The 24290-nt window shown below is 44.8% G+C and overlaps 2 protein-coding genes across 11 annotated transcripts in view; one reads left to right on the top strand and one right to left on the bottom strand.

Moving 5' to 3' along the window:
* Nrg4 (neuregulin 4) overlaps positions 1–15651 on the top strand; it is a 72113-nt gene extending 56462 nt beyond the window's left edge. For 3 of the 7 annotated variants that reach the window (XM_063266174.1, XM_063266175.1, XM_063266172.1), the window contains 2 exons: positions 1628–1706; positions 10067–10420. In XM_063266174.1, coding sequence (XP_063122244.1) covers positions 1628–1706; positions 10067–10144 — 157 coding nt within the window. In that variant the 3' untranslated portion in view covers positions 10145–10420. Of the gene's footprint in view, positions 1–1627; positions 4594–10066; positions 10489–15515 lie in introns of those variants that run through there. The other 4 variants (XM_039082177.2, NM_001191109.3, XM_039082178.2 and 1 more) reach the window with 4 other exon arrangements.
* Fbxo22 (F-box protein 22) lies at positions 7147–23176 on the bottom strand. 4 transcript variants are annotated; one of them, NM_001037770.1, is given in 7 exon segments: positions 7147–8120; positions 10528–10693; positions 13298–13462; positions 16873–16968; positions 17912–17999; positions 22724–22862; positions 23015–23176. In NM_001037770.1, coding segments are annotated over 7 exon segments (1200 nt in total). In that variant the 5' UTR covers positions 23143–23176; the 3' UTR covers positions 7147–7702.
* Positions 23177–24290: the final 1114 nt, after the last annotated feature.

Raw genomic sequence — 24290 nt, 5'->3', positions numbered from 1 at the left:
GACACATTTGTAAAAAGAAAAAGAAGAGGCTGGAAAGATAGCTCTGTGTTAAAAGCACATGCTGTTCAGCTCCCAGCACCTACGCTGGGCAGCTCACCACCGCCGTGAACTCTAGCTCCAGGAGGGTCTATACCTCTGACCACATGTATATGGAACCTGCCCCATGCCACACACACATAATTTAAAAAAAATATTAACAAGTATCGGAAGCGATTTTGCAGCTTTTCTATACTACCCTACACTTTGAAATTCAAATTGTTTCTTTATCTCTTAGTTAGGGTTTTGTGTATTTCTGAGATTAAGTTGTACTCCATAATTTAGGATGTCCTGGAACTAACTGTATATCCCAAGCTTGCCTCAAACTTGAAAGAATACTTTGCCTCTATCTCCCAAGTGCTGGTATCACAGGAGTGAACCACCACACTGGGAAGAATTGAGTATTTTTTTTTCTTTTAATGGAAGAAAAAAGACCATGAGACCATAACAACAACCAAAAGCCAGGATAGCGTATCGGCTTACAAAATTAGCACATCTGACCAGGCATTTTTCAAAGGCCAAACATTAGTATCTAAGGCTGTGACACAGTGAAGGAGATGAAATCTATGTGGTAAAATGAAAGCTGGGCTCTGGGGTGAGCCTGTTACAGACACCAGGAAACGCTCAACAACATCAGCTCAGACCTGTGCAGTGAAAACGATATAGGTCAGAGAACACAGCGGTGAATGACACCACCCGGAGCTAGTGCCAGTGCCGTTGGTCTTGATTCAACCCAGCAGTGACCAGAACAGGCACATTCACATCATCCTTGCACTCTGGGAATGCAGACTTCTAGGCAAACTTCCTCACTTGCTGCATTAGAAAACCCACAGCCGAAAGTCCCAGGACATATTTACACGACAACAACTTGTTAGAGTCTGTAGTAAGTGACACTTTCTATAACAGGAAAATTGCGGGTCGGAGGTAAAGATTCTCTATCCAGATACTAGTAGAGAAAGAATCTAAACCCAGATGCGTCTGGATTCCAGCTTGTACTTTCCTTTCTTCCTTTTTTTAAGAGTAGGGGTGTGCAGAGGTACAGAACAGTATCACAGAGTCAGTTCTGCCGCTACCCGTAATGGGTTCTGAGGACTGAGCTGGTTACCCGTCTTGCATTGCTGGGCTGTGTTGCTGGCCTCCAAGCCCATGTTCCCTATTGCACATGGCCGTCCACAGGTCCCTGGGGATTGCTGGCCAGAGCTTAACCTTAGGATTCTCCCGTCCTTGTGTTTGGTAGTCCTCCCATGTTTGGCCCTGCCGCTGATGTTGCTGTCAGTGACTTGCCTTGGTGTTCCTCCTCTCACCCAGGTTTTGTAATTGTAATTTTCAGAAAGATCATTAAACTCGTTAGGACTTGAGGCAGCAGAAGGGCAGGGAGGTAAGGGTGAGCGCTTGAGAGACTGGGATGGGGATGCTGGCACACTGTGCACAGGTGCTGTAGGACAGCCACTGCGGGTATGGATGTCTGAGGTACATTCACCTCAGGTCTCCTGCCACAAGTGGAAGCTGCGGGTTTATGCAGGTAAGAGGGCAGGTAGGTGTGTGTATTCAGAAATCCAAGTGCTCAAGCCTCCTATCTTCCTCTCTACAGGCCACAGAGAGCACTGAAGACATCCCCAGTGAAGGGCATTATTACCTACAAAGGCAGATTGTGGACCACACAAGAGAAGGTAATGCTTCCACTCCTCGTCTCACACAGAGGCTTGGTAAAAGGGTCCGATTCAAGGCAGCCTGCTTCGGGGAGAAGCAGCAGCACACCGTGCAGGGTCCTCACAAGGAGATTTACTGTTCTAAAGCACTCTGAAGAGCACAGCTCAGCGCCATGGAGGGCATTCACTCTGGGTAGGGCTGTCATCACTGTCGCTGTCCAGAACATTCTCATCATCCCACACTGAAGCCTGTACTTCTCCAGGTTTCCTTTTGTATCACCCCAACACCGAAACAAAACACCCAGCAGAAAGTAACTGGAGACATACACTCCTTGTCCTCTGTCACTGGCTAATTTCATTCAACACGTGTTCGAAGCTCATCTACACTTAGCCACAAATCCATTCTACCATTAACAGCTCAATATTATTCAGTGAGGATACATTACATTCTCTATACTATGCAAATACATTCGGATGATTTCCAGTTTGACTGCTGTAAACAGCAATGTTACAATATATACCACCACAACCCCAGCTTTTATTTCTAAATAATATATTTCAAGTAGGATTTCTGGATTGAATTGTAATTTTTGCTTAATTTGACAAGGATCATACTGTTTTCTGTAACCAGTGAAGCATTTTACAGTTTTACCAGCAGTCCAGGGTCCAATATGTGTGCATCTGTTACTGTGTAGGAAAGAAAAGATGAACGATGGGGAGATGGGGGAGCACCCAGCACCCTAATGGGGTGGTGTGACAGCTCACTGAGACCTAACATGAACTTCCCCGTGTATCAGTGAGGCTGACCATATTGCCATATTTTGTACTCTGGAAATCAAGTCCTTATTTGTAGGCTGCAAATATGCTTTTCAAGTCTGTGTATAACCTTTTTGTTCTTTAAGTATGGTATATTTTTATGCACAAAAGATCTACTTTTTGATTCCTAAAGATTTTCTAACACTTCACAAAAGTCATTGAAAAATTCATTTTCCTGATACCCTCCAAGAGTTGTGTGTGTGTGTGTGTATATATATTGTGTGTGTGTGTGTATATATATATATATATACACTATTACACTATATATACTATATATTATACTATATATATAGCTACTATTGTTAAATTTTTAAATTTTTATTTTGAATTTTCATATCTGGTATTGCTTAAGTCCCCAACTCCAGCATTTCTAGATTTTCTCTTCCTTATTGAAAACAGTCTTAGTACTTTTGTCAAAAATTACTCATGATACAGATGTTTCTCTTCTAAGGATTTCTGTTTCATCAGTTTAACGTGGTGTAATCAGATGACTCATCCTAGGTTTCGGGTGTATTTCTCTGTCAGGGGTTGGGGTTTTGATAGGGATTATGGATTGTAGACTGCCTTGGTTAGCACCAGCCCATCAACACGGATGTGCTCCACCACTCCTATGGCAGTCCAGGGCCTCACTCTGGCTGTTCATCGCTCAAGCATAGAACCGATGCTGGCTTCTGCACCTCCTTGCACCCTGCTACTGTGAGCTGCTAGTGTATTGGTTCTGAAAGTCTTTTGGAATCTTTAGTTTTCTGGGTACAAGATCACATAATCTGTGAACAGATAGTTTTACTTCTTTCCAGCTTGGTGCCTTTCCTTTTATTTGCTTAGTGGCTCTAGCCAGTCCAAGTTGCCTAGCAACAGTGCAGGCAAACCTCCTTGTTCTTGTGGAGAAGCTTCTCCACTTCTCCAGTGGGCGTGACTTCACTGTGGGCATTTTCATGGTAGCTTTCAGGTTGAGGTAATTTCCTTCTACTTCTAAGTCATTGTTTCTAATTACGGAAGGATGGTTTTTACCAAACGTCTTTCCTTGACAACACCAATGTTGTGTTGGGCAGTGGTTGTATCTTGGTCCCATAATTTCTTCATGCTGGGTTCATCTGTTCCTGTTTATATTCTTCTGGTTCCAGCTTTCTTCATCGTCCCTCCCTGTCCCCAGCGCCCTCTGTAAGTCCCTGGTGAGGAGGTCATTTGTTGCTCTTTTCTCCTTAGGGTCTTGGGGTTTGTTTGTTTAGTCTTTTCGTATTTCCTTTCTCTTTGTGGACACTGATTCTGTCCTTTATCATGGTCCTGTAGCTCCTAAGGGTGTATTGAAGACTCTAGTGAGTTGTACCAGCTTCTCATGAACTCTCAGCTGCATGCCACGGCGTATGTGTGGAGGTCAAAGGACAACTTTCATCCTGTGGAGTGTGGACATCAAACATTGGTTGTGTCTTGGTGGCAAGCACACCTTTGTCTGCCGAGCTTGCTGTCTTGCTGGTTTTTATCTCAATTCTCTGAATGGAGCTCATTTCCAGGCCTCTTTGTGCCTGTTTGCTGTATGCCCCAAGTGGCCCTTCAGCCAGAAAGAGTTAAGACAGGCCTTTTAATAAAGTTTGGGCCTGAGCTGGGCAGACAGACCCTCAACTAGCTCATCTGAGTTTACTTGACCATCTAGACCTGTCCTATCGCATGGCTAACTATACCTTCCAGGCCTATAGTCACCTATGTCCTCCTCTCCTGTTTCCTCTTTCTTTTTCCCAGAGTCTCTACAAGGAAGTCTTGCCTTCCACTCCCTGCCCAGCCACTGTCTGTCAACCTCTATTCTACAAAAAGCTACATTCCATTTTAACAGATCAGCAGCAGGACAACGCCAGAACCACCCCTTAGGCCCGGATGAGGGCCACGTGATCTCCTTTCCATCTCCTTTCCGGTAATTTGCTTTAACATGATAATCTCAAGAGAATCATCTTTTGGGCAGGTGAGAAGGACAAGCATTCACATATAGAAGCTGGTAATGGGCTGTACAGAAGACATTACCAACTCCCCCTGCATTAATTTATTGCCTGAATAAGCAATTAACAATTGATTAAACAGACACAACTTGTTACACTGTAAATGAAGGTCACCTGCTACTCTTCATTTGGGGCACGCCACTATTTTAACAGTATTGCTCCCCTCCCCCAACCCCACTCTGATCTCAAGGTTTCCTGGTTTGTTTTTTTTTTTTTTTTCCTTTTTCTTTTTTTTTTTTTTTTTTGAGCTGGGGACCGAACCCAGGGCCTTGCGCTTCCTAGGCAAGCGCTCTACCACTGAGCTAAATCCCCAACCCTCCTGGTTTGTTTTTTAACAAAAGGTATCATCTAGTTGTGTTTACTCTCTCAAAACTTTTACAGGTGCCCCCTTTTGTGTGATCTTTCATCGACTTCCCCTCCCCACTTATATGCAACCATTTACATAGCAATCCCCCCTTCATGGTGGTCTCCTCAGAATGGTGGGGTAATCCTCCTTCAGACAGTTATTCACTGGGCTTGGGGAACACACACACTTGAAAGGTCAGGGATCAGATCTTTAGAGCAAGTGACGTCTCATGACATTTCATGCCATTCTAAATCCTCCAAATGTGTGGGTGCTTTCAAATGTTGTTCTAACTTCCCTCGGTCTCTCCTCAAATGGTCAGCTTTACATCTCTGCCCATCTTCTTTCTCTAGACCTTGTCTTTTGGGAGTCCTTGCAGCCTTGTATGAGCACCTCAGGACTATCCTGAGAGGGTACATACTACAAATAGAGTCTCTCTCACTTTTCCAGCTCATGGGTGGGAACTGAGCTTGACGAGTCAGTCACGATGGGGTGGAGTTGCTGAAAGCATCCCAGAACCTAGGCACTGTTGTAAAGCCTGGTTTTCCTGATGGGGCTCTGTTGGATGAACCCGTTTTCTAGCTCCAACAGAACCAGCCTGTATTTGTTGCTGTTTCGGCTAGGGATTGAGAGCATGGAGTTTGTCACTGGAGATGTCCAGCCAGGATGCTTCCCTTCTGTCTGAACATCTAGTATCAGAAGATGGTGGACAGGGCACGTTACTGAGTAAATGCAGGATGACGGTATGAAAACCACCGTGGTCGGTCTCAATTTGCTTCTAATTAATCATTTGCTTTTAAAAACATCATGATTTGCCTTTGTCTGTTGCTCACCTGAGCAAAAAAACAAGACAAAGTTACTAAAATGCAAGTGTCCGCACTCAACTCCAAAACATTACTGACTTCTTTCTCCAGGTGAGTCTACTTTATGGCACCTCATGATCTAGACACTCGGCTTCAGATGTGGCGCCAGGCAGATGTGAAATAGCCAAACTTACAACACATCTGGCACGTCACTGCTCAGTGCCCGTAAGGGCAATGTTGAAGTAACTTCCTGCTAACTGTAGCAATACCAATGTCGTTCTGCCTAGTAAGCAGAGGTCCTTACTGTAGAGCCTCTGTGCTCCAGCACCACTAACCCAACCCACACCCAGCCTACAGCCCCAAAGCCAGTCTCCTGTCCTTTAGTCTTCTGCTTCTACCAAAAGCTACACGTATGTTAACTTGGGCCAGATTCTGTGGTTTTAAAATAACATAAGTCCCCATTTAAATCTCCACCAATTGGCTAGAAAGTACTCAGATGTCTAAGTTTATTTCTACTGTAGTTCTTTGCATGTTCAGTTTGTTAAATTCGCAGCACAAACCACTCGTCTTATGCTACTGGCCTCCTTGATCAAGATCCAAGTTTAAACAAAACTGAGAAAGCCAAAGTAACGAGGCCACCTACTGGACACACCCCTCAGTAATGACACGCTACCATTTTGCCTGCTGGATTTCTACACCTCAATTTCAAGGTTCCGCTTCCCCTTTCCTGGGGTCAAGGGAGTAAAAAATGTATCCCCTGAGGCAACCCTTGTCTTAACAACCTAGAGCCCTAGACACACTTTCATTTGTTAGTATACAGAGAAAGCAGCAATTTCTAAGCCTTGTTGGTAGATCACGTCTTGCTTGAGATCGCTCAGTTTGTGAGCACACCTTCACTACTGTGCTCAAATCGGGTTTTTTTAAATGTGATGATTTTTTGCAGCTTCCTAAGAATCAGCGGTTGCCATTTTTAAGCATTTGTTTGCTTGTTTTTGACAAGCCAGCAATTTTTTTATGTTAGTATTTGATTTTACTTATAAATTATCTATTGTCCTATTACTATAAACCTCTGACCATTACAGAAATGTTGCCTTGTAAGAATATCCTGCAACGAAGCCGTGGTACAAGTCCATGTTGACTTCTGCCTGTAAAACAGTCTAGAAGCAGGCAGCCTAGGTCCACTGTGAGGGTCCAACAACACATGTGTATAGAGACCCAGGATCCCTCTGTGGTCCTTGCCACAATGGAGTACTGACATTTGACATCTTTGCAGTGTCCAGGGTAACCTGCCCATATTTCAAGCACTAAGGAGAATGGAACAAACAAAGGTCATGCCATTATTAAGAACACACAACACAGTAGTATTAAGAAATACATGCATATGAATAACTGAAAAACTGAGCGTACAATGTAAGCTTGGGTGCTGAAGGGGACTGCCATTCTCACATCTCTCCCAGGAGTGGTTTACATCCCTCATCCTCTCATCAAAAGCAAGAAATACACTATTTGAGTGGGTTTTCAAGTATATTTTATTGGTGTAAAACCAAAATATGGTGATATGATTTTCAGAATTATGTGATAAAGACTGTTCCCTTGCAGTCTCTTTACTAGGAAGAGGAAAACACTAACTCTCAAAAAAAGTGAACAGTCAGTAATATTTGTTACAGCTTCTGTAAAAAACAGAAAAGCAGAGAAAGACTTCTCAAACCATTTCTTTAATTTTCTCATGATTCTGCTAAAAGTCACCAACCACTACTTGAACCTCCACCTTCCGGGTGGCCTCTCAACCTCCCAGGGCACTTACGCAGTGGCCGCAGAATCTGTTCAGCCACAGCGGCTGCTTGCACTAACAACAGCCTCATTTCTTGACTTGTGTGCTCACAATGTTAACGCTGTCCTTCATCTGCGTATTAAAAAATCATCCCGGAGTGACCTCAGAGCATCAATCAAAGCTACAAAACACACAATAGCTAGTTTTGTTTAAAATATTTGTATCCGAGATTCCATTTTTCTAAAAAAGAGAAAGCCCCAAAGTTACATAATGTGAAATCCACTCAACAAGGCGGCTCACTTGGAGGCCCCCAGGTGAACGAGAGCCATGATGGTTGTGTAGCTATGGAACAGATCCTCCTCCTTCACCTCATTACACCTCCTCAGGATAAAGTTCCCAGTGACTATCCGGTCGCAGCCGATCTCCCCATTTCCAAAGAAGCCAAATAAGGGGACATTGGGAAAAAACTTTCTAAATGCATCAGCCTCAACATTCCCCTTGGCTCTGTAGTACTGAAAGCCTCGGCCAACACACGCAAACATGAAGCCAATGGTGTTCTGTTCAGGGATGTTGGCTGCTTTGAGGCGCTGCATGGCGGCCTCAGCGGTCTTGGTATCATTTACATCCTCATTGAGGAGAACCGTGGCACTCTGGATTCGGTGCCCACTAAATGACAGTCCGACCACACCTGTGGCGTCAATATCCAGAGGGTTCCTGGAGATAGAAACAGAAAATCATCAATGCCTCCTGACTAAGGGGAAGAGATTGCTGCTGCCTTTGGCAACTTAAGCTTTGGTCTGAGGTTTATCCCTCTCATTCAAGGATTAAAATAAACTTATTAAAAGTAGGACAGATCTGGGTTGGGGATTTAGCTCAGTGGTAGAGCGCTTGCCTAGCAATCGCAAGGCCCTGGGTTCGGTCCCCAGCTCTGAAAAATAGAAAGAAAAAAAAAAAAAAAAAAGTAGGACAGATCAAAACAAGCAAGCACCTGCTTTTTTCTGCCACAAATACAAAGCTAGCTATACAAAAGCTCTTCCTGTGTTAGTGGTGCCCAGTAACTACCGATCTGGCCACTGTAAATGGAACCTAATATCCCTGTCCCTATACCCAGGTCAAGGATGTTATAGCACCGCCCTCCTCTCAGCCCATCCACTGTTAAATTATGAAGACAGAGTAAAACTATATATAACCGCGGAGGGGAGTTCAACTCTGTAGGTTTCAGCTTTGTGCTGACTAGCCTTTGACCAGCTATGACTGTAATGCTTCCTGTCCGGTTCATTGCTTGGAGACTGAAATTTGACTCATTTGAATTTTAAAACTTCACAGCTGGGGGTGGGGGAGTGGCTGGAGAGTGGCTCAGGTTAAGAGCAGAAGCTGCTCTGAACAGAAGCTCCCAGTTCCGTTCTTAGCACCCACATCAGGTGGTTCATAACCACCTGTGACTGCAGCTCCAGAGAATATTAACATCTCTGGTCTCTGAGGGCACCTGTGCTCAGACATACACAGACATACACACAGCACACAATTAAACCTTTAAAAACTTTTCTATTACATTAATCTTGTGAGCATGTGTGTGTGTGTGTGTGTACGTGTACGTGTACATGCGCGCGAGCGCACACACATGACTTATGGATGGAGAGCTCAGGAGTCCTTTCTCTTTCCACCCTGTGTGGCCCACAAGAACTCAGGTTGTCAGTTCTTGTGACAGGCTGTCAGCCCTGTTAAGACGTTTTATCCTTACAAAAGAAAAGGCATTATTAGTAAGGTATAAAACATATAATGAATACCCACTGGGAAGAAGCATACACCTTAGGTGCCTATGACACTTATCAACACTGACTCTATAGAATGGGCAAGGTTCTCTGAGTTAGCAAGAGACTGAGATAGTAAGGCACCAAGCATCGTTGGTGCATATGTACACACAAATAAAATCTAGTTACATTTCCCAAACATGAAGACAGACCAAGGAATACTAGTAAGATACCCAGAGGCTGCTGCTCTCTGAGGGAAAAGGTTAGAGATGGATGCCACAGGGAGATCCTGCCCCCAATGCAAGTGTGGTTAGAGCCTGACAAGTTTTGCCATGAACACTTGGCCCATGTACCTCTTCCTCAAGAAAAACATGTAACAACTTCACATGGCTACGGTCTAACCAAGAGAATTTGTAAACCAGAGATGTCTTTAAGAGGATGAAGTTTACTTCAGACATAAGAATTCAATCTTCAGGGGCTGGGGATTTAGCTCAGTGGTAGAGCGCTTACCTAGGAAGCGCAAGGCCCTGGGTTCAGTCCCCAGCTCCGGGGAAAAAAAAAAAAAAACCAAAAAGAATTCAATCTTCAAGTAAGTGCTTAGAAAACCAGCTTGCAAGGTCCACCTGGGAGACTTCTGCTCCCTTGCTGCTGTCCTCCTTCTGACAGACCCCCCTGTGTACACTCAGCATATGCACAGACCTCAGCACCAGTGTACTCTCAGCTCACTTAAGACGGCTTCCACAAGGGCACTGAAAACTGCTTAAGACAAGCTGCCTCAACCTCACGTTATAGTTCCCCATTTCCTTTAAAACTTAAGTCTTATTTGTTTTTGTGAAACCTGTATTTCCCAGTTAGCAGCTCAACTCTTTACTGAAATAAAAGCCATGTGCATTTATTTATTTATTTCAGCCTCACTCGGATGACTTCTTCATCTTCAGGAGCAACACCACAAGGAGGACCAGAGCTGTGAAATATACCAACGGGTAGTGCTGAAGGAGCCTGATTCTGACATTCTTAAAAAACAATAAACCCAAGTTTAGCTCTTTGACTGCCAGCAGAATTATGTTTAGTGAGCATCTTGGCAAGAGCAAAATAGAATGAATTGGTATATTAGCAATTCCTTTTCTTCTGTATTTTCTGAGACAGGGCATCACTTTGGCTGGCCTGGAAGTCACCAGTGTAGATCAGGCTGGCCCTGAATTCAAGAGACTCACCTGTTTTTGCCTACTCAGAGCTACTGGAATTAAAGGCAAAATAACACCACACTCTGCTTGATTCCTCTTTTTTCTTTTAAAAAGAAACTAAAAGTAGTGAGAACCTGGAATCATTTCCATTCACGCATGGGAGAAAAGCAAAGTACTCAAGCTTACTTCTCACAAGTCAGTGAAGACAAGTTGTCCACCTGGCCTCCAGCCAAGATGATGTTCATGTTGCTGAAAGTGCTGACCACCCGGTGCAGGTAATTACTGGCTCCCACCTTACAGCAGTTATAGCCAAAGACAAGAACCACACGGAGTTCGGGGTTATCCAGAAGACCTGCAGAGAAGTGAGGGATAAAGGCAGCCTTAAAACAGCATCAACTGTTGCTCCTGCTGACTGGCACTCGCAGCGTGTTCTGCAGTGCTGAAGCTCTCAGGTTTTCAATTCTTAGAGTTTGAGATTACTCAAGTCTTAGTTATAATTTCTTCATTAATAAAACTCATAGCTACTTGAATATAATATGCCTCAAATAAGCAAGGGCACTTTACAGAGTGCTACGCAGATGTGTTACGCAGATGTGTCAGAGTGAACAGCAGCAGTGAAAGGTGGCAGCTCCACACCTCAGTTCCAGACACACTGGAGACCTCCAGTGTCTTATCAGATGCCGTCTGAAAGCGGCTTCCATCACTAGCAGGCAGCAGAGCTCAAGAGAGCCAGTGGCCATCTCCTTCCCAGATGTCTGCCTGAGCCTCTGCACCTTGTTTTCAAGCATTAACGGTATTAACAGGTGGCTTCTGGGAAAGAACAAAGTACGGCCCCCAACCATGCTGATGAGTCCATTAAACTCAGCCACACGACTTCCACAGCAGTGTGGACCACTCAGCCAAGACTGAGGCAGGCTACTTGGGGAGGAGGAGGAGCCCTGCAGACGCAGTGCTGGGAGACTGTGCCAACTGAGAATCAAGAATCCACACCAACACTGAACTCCATGCATGCCAGCGACCTTGAGTTTCATTTTGTCAAATGTTAACCTTTCTGTATCCCAGGAGCCATCCCTGTTAATAAACTTTAATGACAGAGCTCCTGTAAAGACAGCCACATCCTCTTTCCCTGAGTGTCTCAACCCTATGCTGAAAGTGAGACTGAAAATCTCCATTTAATAAACTCCAAGTCTACTCTACACCAGCTCACCCAGGAACTCTTCTCTGCTAAAATCTAGATTGGCTTTACCCACAGGTCAGTGTGGAGCAGTTCCTCCACCCCATGTTACTGACAAGATAACCAATCTGACAAACAGTACTTCAGACTGATCTGGGGCCAGTTTAATTCTCCTCACTGTAAACTGCAGGTTTGCACAGTGGAAACAACAGTACCTCCTAGCACCCTACATCTCAAGCCAGTTGTGGAGGGTCCGCCTTCTTACAGACGAGCCTGACACATTGAGAAAAGACCCTTTTTGTTTTCTAGAACCAATTTTCTGAGATTGTGGCAGCAAGAGTCAAGTCTATTTTAGAAACCAGAGTGTTACTGCAGAGAAATGACTAGGGTGGGACAAGGACATGGCTATTCAAGAGACACTGAGACACACAACCAATATGAGCCTTAGGTCTCCACACCTGTACCTGCATACATACGAGCACAGGGGAAGAGAGAAGTCAGGAAACTTCCCAGTAGTCTCCAAGCCTTGAAGGCCCCGCAGCCTATAAGCAGTTACACTACATGACCAGGGCACTTGTACCTGTGCAACCCTCTTCCACACTGAGGCTCATGTGCAGGACTCCCAGCTTCAGCTCTTCCTCTCAGTGTGTATCCTTCCTCTGATCCATAAACCCAAACTTTTCTTTGCTGTTACACCACTTTTTCTATGGCCGGTCTTTTAGTTGGGACAAAGCTTCTTAACTTTTCCAAACCCATTTCCTCATCTGTAAAGCAAAGCTAACCACTCAGAACAGGTACAGGACTCAACAGGTGACTCACGTATTAGCAACACGGAAGCACAACAGTAGGGAAGAGATCAGAGGACATTGGGAAGTGACAGTCTGAGTGCCGCGGGTAACAGAGGCCTATGTCTGCAGGCTAGCCCATCTACTCACAGATGCGAGTCTGCACTAAGTAACTTCTATAAGCAGTGGTAGTTTAATTCCAGTCACCCCTCTGTAGGTGTAGATGATGAAAGCCTTCATGCAGCTTTGCTGGCTCCGTGGCTCCTGTAACAGGTTTCCTATCCAAGCCTGACCTACTGCGATCCTGCCTGCTTCCTCACGCTCTGGGCAAACTTAGCCGCTCACAAAGTTCGAGACTCTCTCTACCACCCACCTTTTCTTCTAAAACCTCTGTAATAAAGGTTACTAGAAATATTTTTAAAAGCTTAAGTTTTTCAGCTTTAAATAACAAAAATAAGACAAAACTGTTGATAAGAGTTTACTGAAGATCGAGAATTCTTTTAAAATTCAATTACAATTAAATGCATGCAAGCATGGACTTTACCTCATAAGTGTCTATAATTCTAGTTCCAGGGCATCTGATGGCCTTTTCTGCTCTCCATGGGCAGCAGACACACACATGCTACATACACTTACCAACGTGCAAATAAAACACTTATACAAGCTTATTGGCAGGACGCTTATAAAAATGTTTATCTCTGGACATTTAGGACTTCACGACAAATAAAATCATTTGAAATCAATTCTACCAATCATGAACAGCCTTGTCAACAGTAGCCTAGAAGCTTCTAGCTGACCAGAACTAAAACAGAGCAAGTTAATCAACAAAATGAGCAAGTAAGAGTAAATAACAATGCGGGTGGGGTGTACAGCATGCACTTTTAAACCCAGCACTCAGGAGGCAGACGTAGGGGGATCTCTGAGAGCAAGGGTAGCCAGAACTATATAGACCTTGTCTCAAACTACGTAAATCAACTAGTAAATAACAATAACTTACCCACTTCAGTAAGTTGATGTCTTTCGAGAGTTAAATTCTTGGGGTCCTTAATAAAATGAAAGGGTTGAATTTTTATTCCTTCAATTTGAGGGAATAATAAAGCAAAACCAGATTCTCCAATTTCTATTTCCTGAGGCCGATTGCTACCTGATCCCATTGGAGTCACTAGGGAGAAAAAGAGTTTCATAAGGACATCTCATAGAAACCAGACGTGGTATCAGCCCATCGCATCCTAACTGCAGCTTAGGCTGGCAAACAGCTGCTCCCAGAGGCACAGCTCTCTGGCAACTTCAGGGTGGCAATGCCTGCCATACTCTTTCAGGTGTGTTCAGAAAGGAAGCTTTACAAACCAAAGCATCCAAATCGAGCAGTCGCTGAGTCCAGATGAAAGGAACTGCTGCTCTTCAGAAGACCTTGTTCCAGTTCTCAGTCTAACTCTAGCTCCAGAGCTGACACCCTCTTCTGGTGTCCATGAGCATCAGGCATGCATGTGGTGCCCGGATACACATGCAGGCCAAAGGTCAAACACATAAATCCTTTTTAAGTGTTAAGTTTCTAAACTCAAATCGGGGTAGGAAATATTCAAAGAAAAACACAGAAGAAAACAACCACACGATATACTGTGAACTTAAAACATGAAAGAAAAATGTGAGTTTACGATAAGGCTTGTGGTGGTGTCTGGTTAGTTAACCCGACAGGATTTACAGCCACCATCGCTCTGGGCAGTGTGTGAAGGATCTAGATTAGGTTAAGTCAGACCTTGAACTTGGGCAGCACCATCCCAGAGCCTGGAGTCCTGCAGCCAAGCTGGAGCAGTCACGCTGGGTGGGCTCCGTGAGTAAGGACAGTGTGATCGGCTTTCTCAAGCCTCTCACATGACTCCCTACCAGGATGCACCCTTGAACTGTGAGCTAAGCAAGTTCAACCCAGATTGTGTTTGCCAAGTATTTTATTGCAACAGCAAACGAGCTACTCCAATAAAGGCGAGGAGGGAATCCTAACAGTCTATCCCTGTGAGAAGATGCAGGATGGTCTGAATTAAAACTACAGCAGACTGAGCCAGCCTCGTCACAGGTCCACAAACAAGTACCTAGTAAGCACACAGAGGTACTCAGCGCAGCTGGTCATCAGAGTCATCCTCACACCTACGCTGGCTGTTACTCAGAGGCCGTGACCCGAGTACCAGGGACACAGAGCAACTGCAACCTCAGACCCTGTCGCTGAGTATGGCATGGTAGAAATTTGGAAAACTAGCAGTTTCTTTTTGAGTTAAATATGTATCAGTGCTAAAAACCAATAAGTTCACTTCTTAAGTTCCAAGGAAACTTATAACTTACACAAAAGTAACATCCTTGTTCATGATAACCTAGGAGCAGAAAACCAGTCTATGAAAAGCAGAATGAGAAAATAAATCTCGTCCCTTTTATCACAGAATGACTCAAAATGCCTAAACGAAGGGCTGGGACATGGCTCAGTCTGGTAAAGTGTCTGCTATATAGGCGTGAAGACCAGAGTCTGGAAGCCCCCCCCCCACACACCTAACCGCAAGCAAGCAAAGGTCAGACAATGGAGGAAGCCTAGCTTGAACAGTGAGCCCAAGGTCAGTGGGAGGCCCTGCATCAAAGAACTGAGAAAGATACTTGACAGCTTCTGATCTCTTCATGCAGACAGACAGACAGACACACACTCTCACAGGCACCCACACAAACACATTTTAAAGGAATTGCTGAGAACTGTAACATAAATGAACCTCAAAACCACATTTATTTATATTGTGTGAGAGCTAAAATACAAAAAAGAGGACAGGCACCATGACACTGACAGGCAAACCTAGCCACACAAGTCAGAAGATTTCTGGGAGGGGTTGTCAGGAAACAACAAAGAAACTACCAGCCTCAAAGACCATCCTTAGTCACTGTTATACTGCTGTGGAGTGACACTATGACCAAAGCAACTTTCATAAAAGGAGACATTTAACTGGGGGCTTGTTCAGTTTCCAAGGCTTAGCCTGTCTTCATCAGGGATGGGAGCATGGTGGCCGACAGGCAGGAGCTGGAGAGGCAGCTGGGAGCTACACCCAGACCCACAGGAACAGACGGGGACTGGGGCTCGGGGACTGGGGCTCGTATGGGCTTGTGAAATGTAAAAGCCCATCCCCAAGGACAAACTTGCTCCAACAAGGCCACACCTTGTAATCCTCTGTAATCCTTTCAAACAGGTCCTCTCCATGGAGACCCAGCATTTCAGGAAGCTATGGGGGCCATTCTTATTTAGATCACCACAACCAGCTTGGAGAGGGTCCAGCAAACAGCAGAAGCCACACTCTGGCTGGAGCATTGAAATGGTATTTAATATTTGCCCCTAACAAGATCATGAGGACTTAAAGTAGCACAAAGTCAAAGCTACTTCAGGACAGGGCAGCAACTAAGGGAAAGCTGCAACTGCCACTGACTCGCCAGGGAGCACAGGCCTGCTAGCCACGGCTGATCCTTTCTTTCCTGCCCCCACTCCTGTAACAGAAAACTCAAACAGGAGGAACTCACTGTGTCTGGAGAAGCCACAGTGGATGCAAAGGACAGACTAAGATGTGAGGCACGAGCTACAACCCAACATGAGCATCCACCATAACCAGCAATGATAAAAAGGCTACCGGCCACTTAATGCCAATTCAAACCTTGGAAGAAAACCATTGCCACGGCTATTGCTTTATGAGTGTGTGAGCAGCTACAGCCCCTACTCAGCTGCAAACACTTGGAACCCTTTGTGTTTCACTGCGCAAGACTCGGAAATACAAACAAAATCCTTCAGGACACTTGTGTGGGGACAAGGGTGGCAAGGGTCTTCATGCTTGTGTAGCAGGCATTTCACCAGCCGAGCCACCTGCAAGGCTGTTTAGGCTCCAGAAAATAGCAATAGCGGACTAACACCTTCTTGCTGCATGGTTAGTTCTAAATGCCAAGGATATGTTACATCACTGCATCTTCACAGTCCTCCAGAGATACTGGGGTCAGCTTCCAATTTTACCGACGAAGAAACTGAAGCCTCATGGATGTCGGTAAACTGTCCAAAGTAAGTCCTAAGTGATACAGCTGGAATCCTAATCCGTGTGTCCTAACCACTGTACCATCACTACATCAACAGGAAACAATACAAATACCGAAGGCAAACGTGCCATGCTGGCAACGTGCGGAGAAACAAGCCTGCAGGTAAGGCCCACAAACCTGTCCCTCTCAGTCGCTCCTACCCGCAAGAAACAAGAGGGGCTGAGCTGACCAGACTGGACTGGCTGCAGGTCTTTCCTAATCTGGGGAGGTAGGAGGACATTTTCCCTCCTGGCGATTGGCTGAGAGAAGACAGAGATTACACTTGGCCCTTAAGCAGCCTTGGGATCTGAACTATGACCCTCAATCACCCGAGAGAGATTTTAAGTGCAAAGTCACACCCCGGCAAGGATGGCCAGTGCTGTTGTTTTAGATGATGGGAAATGTCAATGTACTCACAGCTATAAATATTTCACCAATCCATGCGACCCCACATCAACCCAAGGCAAGAAATAAGCTGTTAATTTCTCTCACCTACAATTCCTGGGGTCACAATCCCAAGGACCTGACACTGTTTGGGGAACAGCTTCTCCAGGGCACATGCTGTCTCCATAGTAGTTCTTTTCCTTGCTGTAATGATACAGTTGTACCACTGTTAAATACTATCCAGCTTCTATGTCAAATCTGACAATGTTAAAAAACAAAACGATATTTAACAATAGAACAGGCTATGAGGCTGGGGATGTAGGTTAGTTGGTAGAATGCATACAAGAAGCCCTAGGTTCAGTCATCAGCCACAGCACTGCACAAACTCTGAGCAGGTAGAAGCAGGATGATCAGGAGTTCAAGGTCATTCTTGGCTATAGTGAGTTTTGAGGCCAGCCTGGGCTAGGTGGACCTTGTCTCAAAGAAAAAGAAAAAATGATGGATGGATGGATGGATGGATGGATGGATGGATGGATGGATGGATGGATGGATAAGGGCTTTCCCCATTTTAGTGCCTGTTTTATTCAAATTCTAGCCCTAACCTTCACCACCACCATTTTTGCTCTACAAGCATCAGATCTGGCTCAGCACCGAGTTTGAGAGGTGCTATTTACTGAACCTCTCTGTTCAACTGATTTCACTGCATAACTACTACTCGATTCCAGTCAGTTAGATTCAAATCAGACAATGTCCAAGTCAAAGTCTGGGTCACAGGGCCCAGAATGGATTCTTGGTCCGTATCTCCCCTTAGCAAGCCAAGAATGCATAGTGTCTGTAAACGAAAGCTCACAGCAAGCATTACACACGAGCAGGAGGGAAGTACACCTGGAGGACTAAAGCATTTCAAAACAAGAAAAACATCTGTCTGAAAAACCTCATTCCATCCATCCATCTGTCCATCTATCCAATTGTACCATGAGGTTAGACATCAATGTACAGCACAAAGGGCTGGCTCCTCAACTCGTGCTAGACAAAGGCATGTGCACAGGAGCAGTGCCCAAAAGACTCAGGAGGCTTGCTCTCAGGACTAGGACAATGTCAAAACTAGAAACAAAGCAAAACACCTAACTCTTGTCTCCATAGCTACCTCTTTTATGGCCCCGGCACTCCTCCAGGCTGATGAACGTTTCAGAATCTGCCATGTAGAGAACTGTCCGTGGTAAGATGCGGACATTCTGCAAAGAAAAAAAGAATGGGGTCCTGTGAGTCTGTGCTTGCCTCTGTGTCCCAGGCAATCCTGTCCAGGGCTGTTGCCTGCTCCACCCTGAGGTCTCCCTCTCAGCTCTCACCTGTCCTCCAACTCTTGTCAGCACCTACTATTCTGATTTTGTACCAAACTTCTCAGGTTTTAAGTTCCTTTTCCATAAAGCTCATTTAATCTTTTAGAGCAGACGTCACAGTAAGAAGCATCTCAACAGAGGGAGGGTTCACAGGCTGCACCCCTTTTGTGGCCAGTCCTCCAGCTCAGTATTTCAGACCTGCTCACACTTGTACAAACAAGTTCCCTTGCTGCCAAGCACCTTAACAGGTTCTTTGAGGGGCCTCAGAGCAACTTCAACCTTTGTACCTGGCACCTCCAAGTGGTGTTCTTTATAGCCCCGCCTGCCATTCTTGTTTGGGGAGTCTCAACTCTGAGCAGGGTTTCCTCAGACTGTGGCTTTCCTACAGCTCACATGGTAGACAGGTGTCAAGGGCAGAACTAAAGGGAAGGAGAGACCTTCAAAGCTTTTCCTACAAGAGTGGAATAAAGAGCAGCACATCATCACTGCCCTGTAATCCGCAGAGACTTAGCCGTTTCAGAGAGGTTTTAGATAAACATACACTGAGCAGTACACCGTACAGTGTGGGCTGGGTAAGACCGATGACCTATGTATACAAATTCTAGACTTCACATGGCATTTCTAAAAGGTCTAACTAGTTGCCACTTTAACATATTTCCCAATCCCTTAATAAAACTATAGAAACACTCAGACTGCTTGCCTTTCAGCTATGGCTAGGCAGACTTGCCAGTACCTACAGCCACTGGACCTTCTTGGGCTTCTTTCTGTCTGTAATGTCTCCTGATTGAAGGAGGCAGGGTCTAGTCCTGCCTCTGCCATCAACAGCAGGTAACTTTTACAAAGCAGGTATCTGATTTCTTGAGCTTCCTATGTTTAAACAAACATACCAGCCTCATCTCTAATTCTCACTAGAAACCAACTCTGACAAGCCTCGAAATGAGACACTCTCACTATAGCATAAGGCAGCTAGGACTACACTATCTAGAGTTTGGAACTTTTATAAGGTAACTTATAAAAGTTCCAAATATTTCTAATAGGAAGTTAAGCAACTTCCCTTATATCTATTAAAACACTCAATCGACAAGATGATCTGGAAAACAGTGAAAACAGTATACATGGCTTAGATAGTCACCATGTTTCTGCCTCCCCATGAGTTTAATTTAAGGCTACTATCTAATAGTCATTATAAGAGTTCTAAACATCCATTGAAAATATTCAGTCTTATACTAATTAACATGTTATATGTATTATCTTTTTGCCATTTAATCCTTACGAGAACCCATTAAAGGGTACAAAAGAATTATTGTTCTTTCTTTTCAGTTTGTGGAAACAGAACTCAAGGTTTGGAGAGGTCAAAGCCACATTGCTAGCTTAAGTCAAAATCCGAGTTAACATCTAAGACTCTGTGTATAGCCACTGCCACACCTAGAACAATGCTACTGCAGTAAAGTTGGAAATGACAGGACATACAACAGCATTTAAAAAAAAGAAACCATATGGATTCTACTCCCCACAGAAAACTTTCAGTAACATTCTAGCTTATTTATGACTCTTCCTTTTATTAATCTAGATGACACTAATATAATTTAATGCTCTTTCTCAAATAATCAACATTTAAAAAAGTTTTTTATGTGTATGTGTCTAACTAAGCGTATGTCGTGTTGTATTTACAGGCAGCTGTGCCCCCTGACGTGAGTGCTGGGAATGAACTTGGGTCCTCTGGAAGAGAAGCCAACTATCCTAACCACTGAGCCATTTCTCTAGCCCCTTTATCAAGACTTTCTTATCACTGAAGGTACTTTGTGATTTATAACTTAACGATCTTACTGAGCAGTAGACTTTTAAGCTCTCTCACTGTATGTGATGCTCCAAAGAACACTTCTGTGGAAAAGACTTTGGTAGTATTTTAGGATTTTCCCAAATAAGAGATTCTAAATAATGATCAATATACCAGAGAGATACAGTACTCCAAGAGGCTGTATCTCAATGATACAAGAGGCAAGAGAGATGTTAGCCAGCTTTCTGGGTGTGAGTCCAAGAGTCCAAAAGAGCAAAGAAAAAGACAAGACAGCATGGACAAAAGATACCCCACTCAGGACTAGCACATGAAAAACAAGACCCAGACCTTGGAGAGGAGGCTCACCACTTCAGAGGACTGCTGTTAATTCAGAAGACAAAGTTCACCCAACTCACAATCAGCTCTGAGGGATCCAATGCCGTCTTGTGACCTCCACGGCCATGTGCACGTGATACACAACACACAAGCACACATGCACACACACTAAGAGCCAGGTTTCCTAGACCCCTGGGAGTGGTCAGAGACTGAGCCACCAACCAAAGAACGATGACCCCTGCACAAATGTTCAGTCTCCATGGCTACCTTGTCTGACCTCAGTGGGAGAGGACGTGCCTAATCTGGCAGACATGATGTGTATGTGGGGTCGTGGGGGAGGTATGCAGTGGCACCCTCTCAGAGGAGAAGGGGAACAGGGGAACCTTTGAGCCAGGTTTCCCACTGTCAATAAGGGAGGTTTAAATATGAACAGAGAGGAAGTGAGACAAAAACCTTATGTTGGATTGAATGTACCTAAGGCAACTCAAGAGTAACCATGGATAGAAACACAGCTCCAGGTACAGTCAGCCACCTCTCTCTTCACTCAGTGATTCAAATGTGGCTGTTTTAAAAAAATGGGGGAGGGGATGAATCTATACTAAATCTACAAACTTTTTGTCTTTATTTCCTAATATAGTCTATATTTACTTTATATCAGGTATAAATCTAAAGATTTGAATTTAAATATAAGGGTGGGCTCTATAGGCTAACAAATACTATGCTATTTTATAAAGGCCTTGAACAGCTGTGGACTTCAATACAGGGTAACTAATACCCTGACAATACCAAAGAACAATTGCATATGCAGATATGCACACACATTCCTGTCTGGGCTAGAGGCAACAGTGAGTAGACTTACACAATACTGACCTTAGATTCTAAATACCATTCTCCACAAAGAGAGAGACCAAGTGAAGCTACTCATTTCTTGAATAAAGCAGGTGAAATACAGGCTGAAGACATTCGGTGCCAAAGAAAGGTCATCCCTAAGAGATAAAACTGGCTTGAGAGCTCAGTAGCCACACACTTGACCATCTGAGTACCAAGGCACCAAGGAGATTCTAACAGTAAAAGATTCATCTCTAAACAGGAGAGCAAGGGTATTTGTGTGTGCTGTGTGAACAAACTGAAAGAGAATGAAAAGTAAGTTTCAAAGTTTCTATACACAAATACTTATTAACGGCAACAAGATAGAAAATTTAAAGGCAGAGACTTCTGGCAGACACCACTTGCATCAAGTAATTTAAGGTAATAGGATTTTTAAAAAAATCTAACAAACCACAGTCACACTCAACTTGTGAATGTTTTACAAATTAACTGGCCTTGAATTTTCCTAAGTGATGAAGCTGGTCAAGTGATGAAGTCAAGTTGGAGAAACATACCAACCAAAGAAACATGTCTTTTAGTCAGTCATTGGGAACCAAAACCAATCCTTGAGCTCTCAAGAAAAGTACTGGGGTGAAATCTGAATGAAAATCTGAAGACTTGGTAGTGTGTTTGCAGTCTCTTACTGAAGGATGTATTTATTACAGCTTTTACTTTGGTACTCAAATTATCTCCAATTTGACTAGTGAGATCCCACTTCAGGGCACCTTCAGATGTCTTTTAGGTAATGCATTATCTTAATTCCGTTTCTGTCACTGTGATAAAGGCCGTTATGAAAAGCAATTTGGGAGTAAGGGGTCCCTGAGGAAAGCAAAAGCAGAAACTGAAGCAGAAGCCATTGTGGAGTGCTGTTTACTGGACTGTTTTTCACCGCTTGCTCAATTTGTTTTCTTATAAACTCTAGAGTCACCAGCTAGGGGGCTGTGAAGCCTACAGTGGGGTGGGGGTGGGGGGCTCCCAAACCAAACATTAATTAAGAAAGTGTCATAGGTCAATCTTTGGCAGGCACTTAAGTTCCCTCTTTCCAGATCAAGTTGAAAACCAAACCCAAAACCGAAAACCCCTCTAACCAACACATATATCAATGATAATTTCCCAATTTGGAGGCTATATTGTGAAGTAGAACATTTTCTGTTTGCCTGTTATACACACTAAGGCATCAAATGAGCAATTTCCTCACGAGGGCCCCTGCCACTCAGTGAGATACTGGAGATTCACTATCAGCTCTGTAATTTGTCTTCACCTCCCTGAACAGACTCCTGGTTCCAGGGAGAAAAATGAGGAAAGGACTGTGGTTTAAGTATTTAGGTATAAGTTTTAGTTCTTCCAGTTCTAGTATATGACCCAATGTTTTCAATGCAAAACTGAGGCAAGTTGAGGAAAGTTCTGTAGGGCCTTGTAATAGTGGGCACCTGGATACTTAAATTACCCAACATCTAATAATGAACATACCGCAGCACGCCCTTACAAAACCAAAGGTTTACTACAAAATCCAGAATACGAGCATAGGTTCCCCAAGTTAACAAAAGCAAGGACATGTATCGTGATTTTTTAAAAAAAGTTCTTAAAGATGGCCCACTAGCCCTGCAAGTGACTGTCCACGGCACAACTCCATACTTGCCTCAAGCGCTTCAGCTACCACGCGGACCAAGCAATGTCCCTCCAGGTGGCCCGCCTCCGCCACACCCGCGGAGATCCAGGTCACGCTGCGATGGGTCCGCAGCACTCTACGCACACACTCTCTCCACAGGCGGCATACTCTAGGGATGCAAAAGCACAAAGGGTTGCCGCCGGGCGGCCCGTTCCCATCGTCAGCAGCCTCGCAGCGTCAGCCAAGCACTAGGACACCCGGGCAGGGGCGAACCCGCCACCCTCCGGAACGAAGGTCTCCTCCCGCCCCATCCGCCCTCACCCGGCTACCCGAAGCAACGCTTTGGCCGGCAGGAAGGTAAACACACGCTCCACCACCTCCGCAAGGTTACTCAGCACATAGGTGCCTCGCGGATCTGTGGAGGAGGAGCCGCCGCCTGCTGGCTCCATTCCTCGTCTACCGGCCCGAAAGCCCTACGGAGGCTCAGAGGCACCGGAGCGGCCAGCGCACCACCGACAACCAAAGCCCACTGAGCAGGCGCGCGCCACTTCCGGTGGGCCGCTTCCGGCTCTGGATACGCCGCTGCAGCGGTGCACCCGCCTGCACTGTTCCGCCCGGAAGGGAACGGATGCAGCCTGGCGCTTAAGTCTGCGGCAGACACTTGTGTATTTGATGAATCTGGTTAACTCGTTAGCTCTTAAATTTTAAACGAGTAGACAAAATAGCACTCGCCATTCTTTGGCCACTAACTATAATTGCTACAAAAAGCACATGCCAAACCAGACATATTTTGACACTGGAACCATTATTCTTTGGCTCGTGCTGGTTCTTCCTCGCAGGGCTACAGAATCACAAGCCCAACAACCTGTTTTAACCCTTCTAAGGTTCCCGTGCATTCCCGAACCGAAAATGAAAGAACGGTAGAGGCAGCTTCCTTTCAACTGAGTAGACTGTCTCCTGAGTGCGCGGCCCCTTTGGCCCCAGCTACTTAGTCTGACCTGGTGCTTCTTGTTTTGGCCTCATGACACTTCGATAACCCATTATAACATTTTGAGCTGGACATGATGGTGCAATCTAGCAAGCTGGAGGCAAGAGGATCAGAAGCCGAAAACAATCTGGGCCCAACTCCAAAATATGTAAGATAACATAAAACACATTAACAAGCCCTCAATAACAAACTGCCACTTTACTCTGGAAACTCTAGCTTAATAGCAAACATGGATGCATACAGTCTACAAAGCGCCACGATACACTGAGAGTGTGTAAAAACTTAAATGCTTTCCATTAATAAAAACCCCAGCAGCTCTTGGGGTCTCCAGGAGTCCTAAGTCCTACTTATAGAACTAATGGCCCCAAACTGCTCTGTGGCTCCATTCTTCTGACCAGTCACTGGCTGGGAGGGGGAGAGGGAGACATGTGATGAGGATTAGGGCATGAATATCAAGGGCCAGTATGTTTAAGAGGACTTCTGAGGGGCTGGGGATTTAGCTCAGTGGTAGAGCGCTTACCTAGGAAGCGCAAGGCCCTGGGTTCGGTCCCCAGCTCCAAAAAAAAGAACCAAAAAAAAAAAAAAAAAAAAAAAGAGGACTTCTGAACA

This window comes from Rattus norvegicus, chromosome 8 (genome assembly GCF_036323735.1).
Source record: "Rattus norvegicus strain BN/NHsdMcwi chromosome 8, GRCr8, whole genome shotgun sequence".
NCBI lineage: Eukaryota > Metazoa > Chordata > Mammalia > Rodentia > Muridae > Rattus > Rattus norvegicus.
This window is presented reverse-complemented; position numbering and strand designations above follow the sequence as displayed.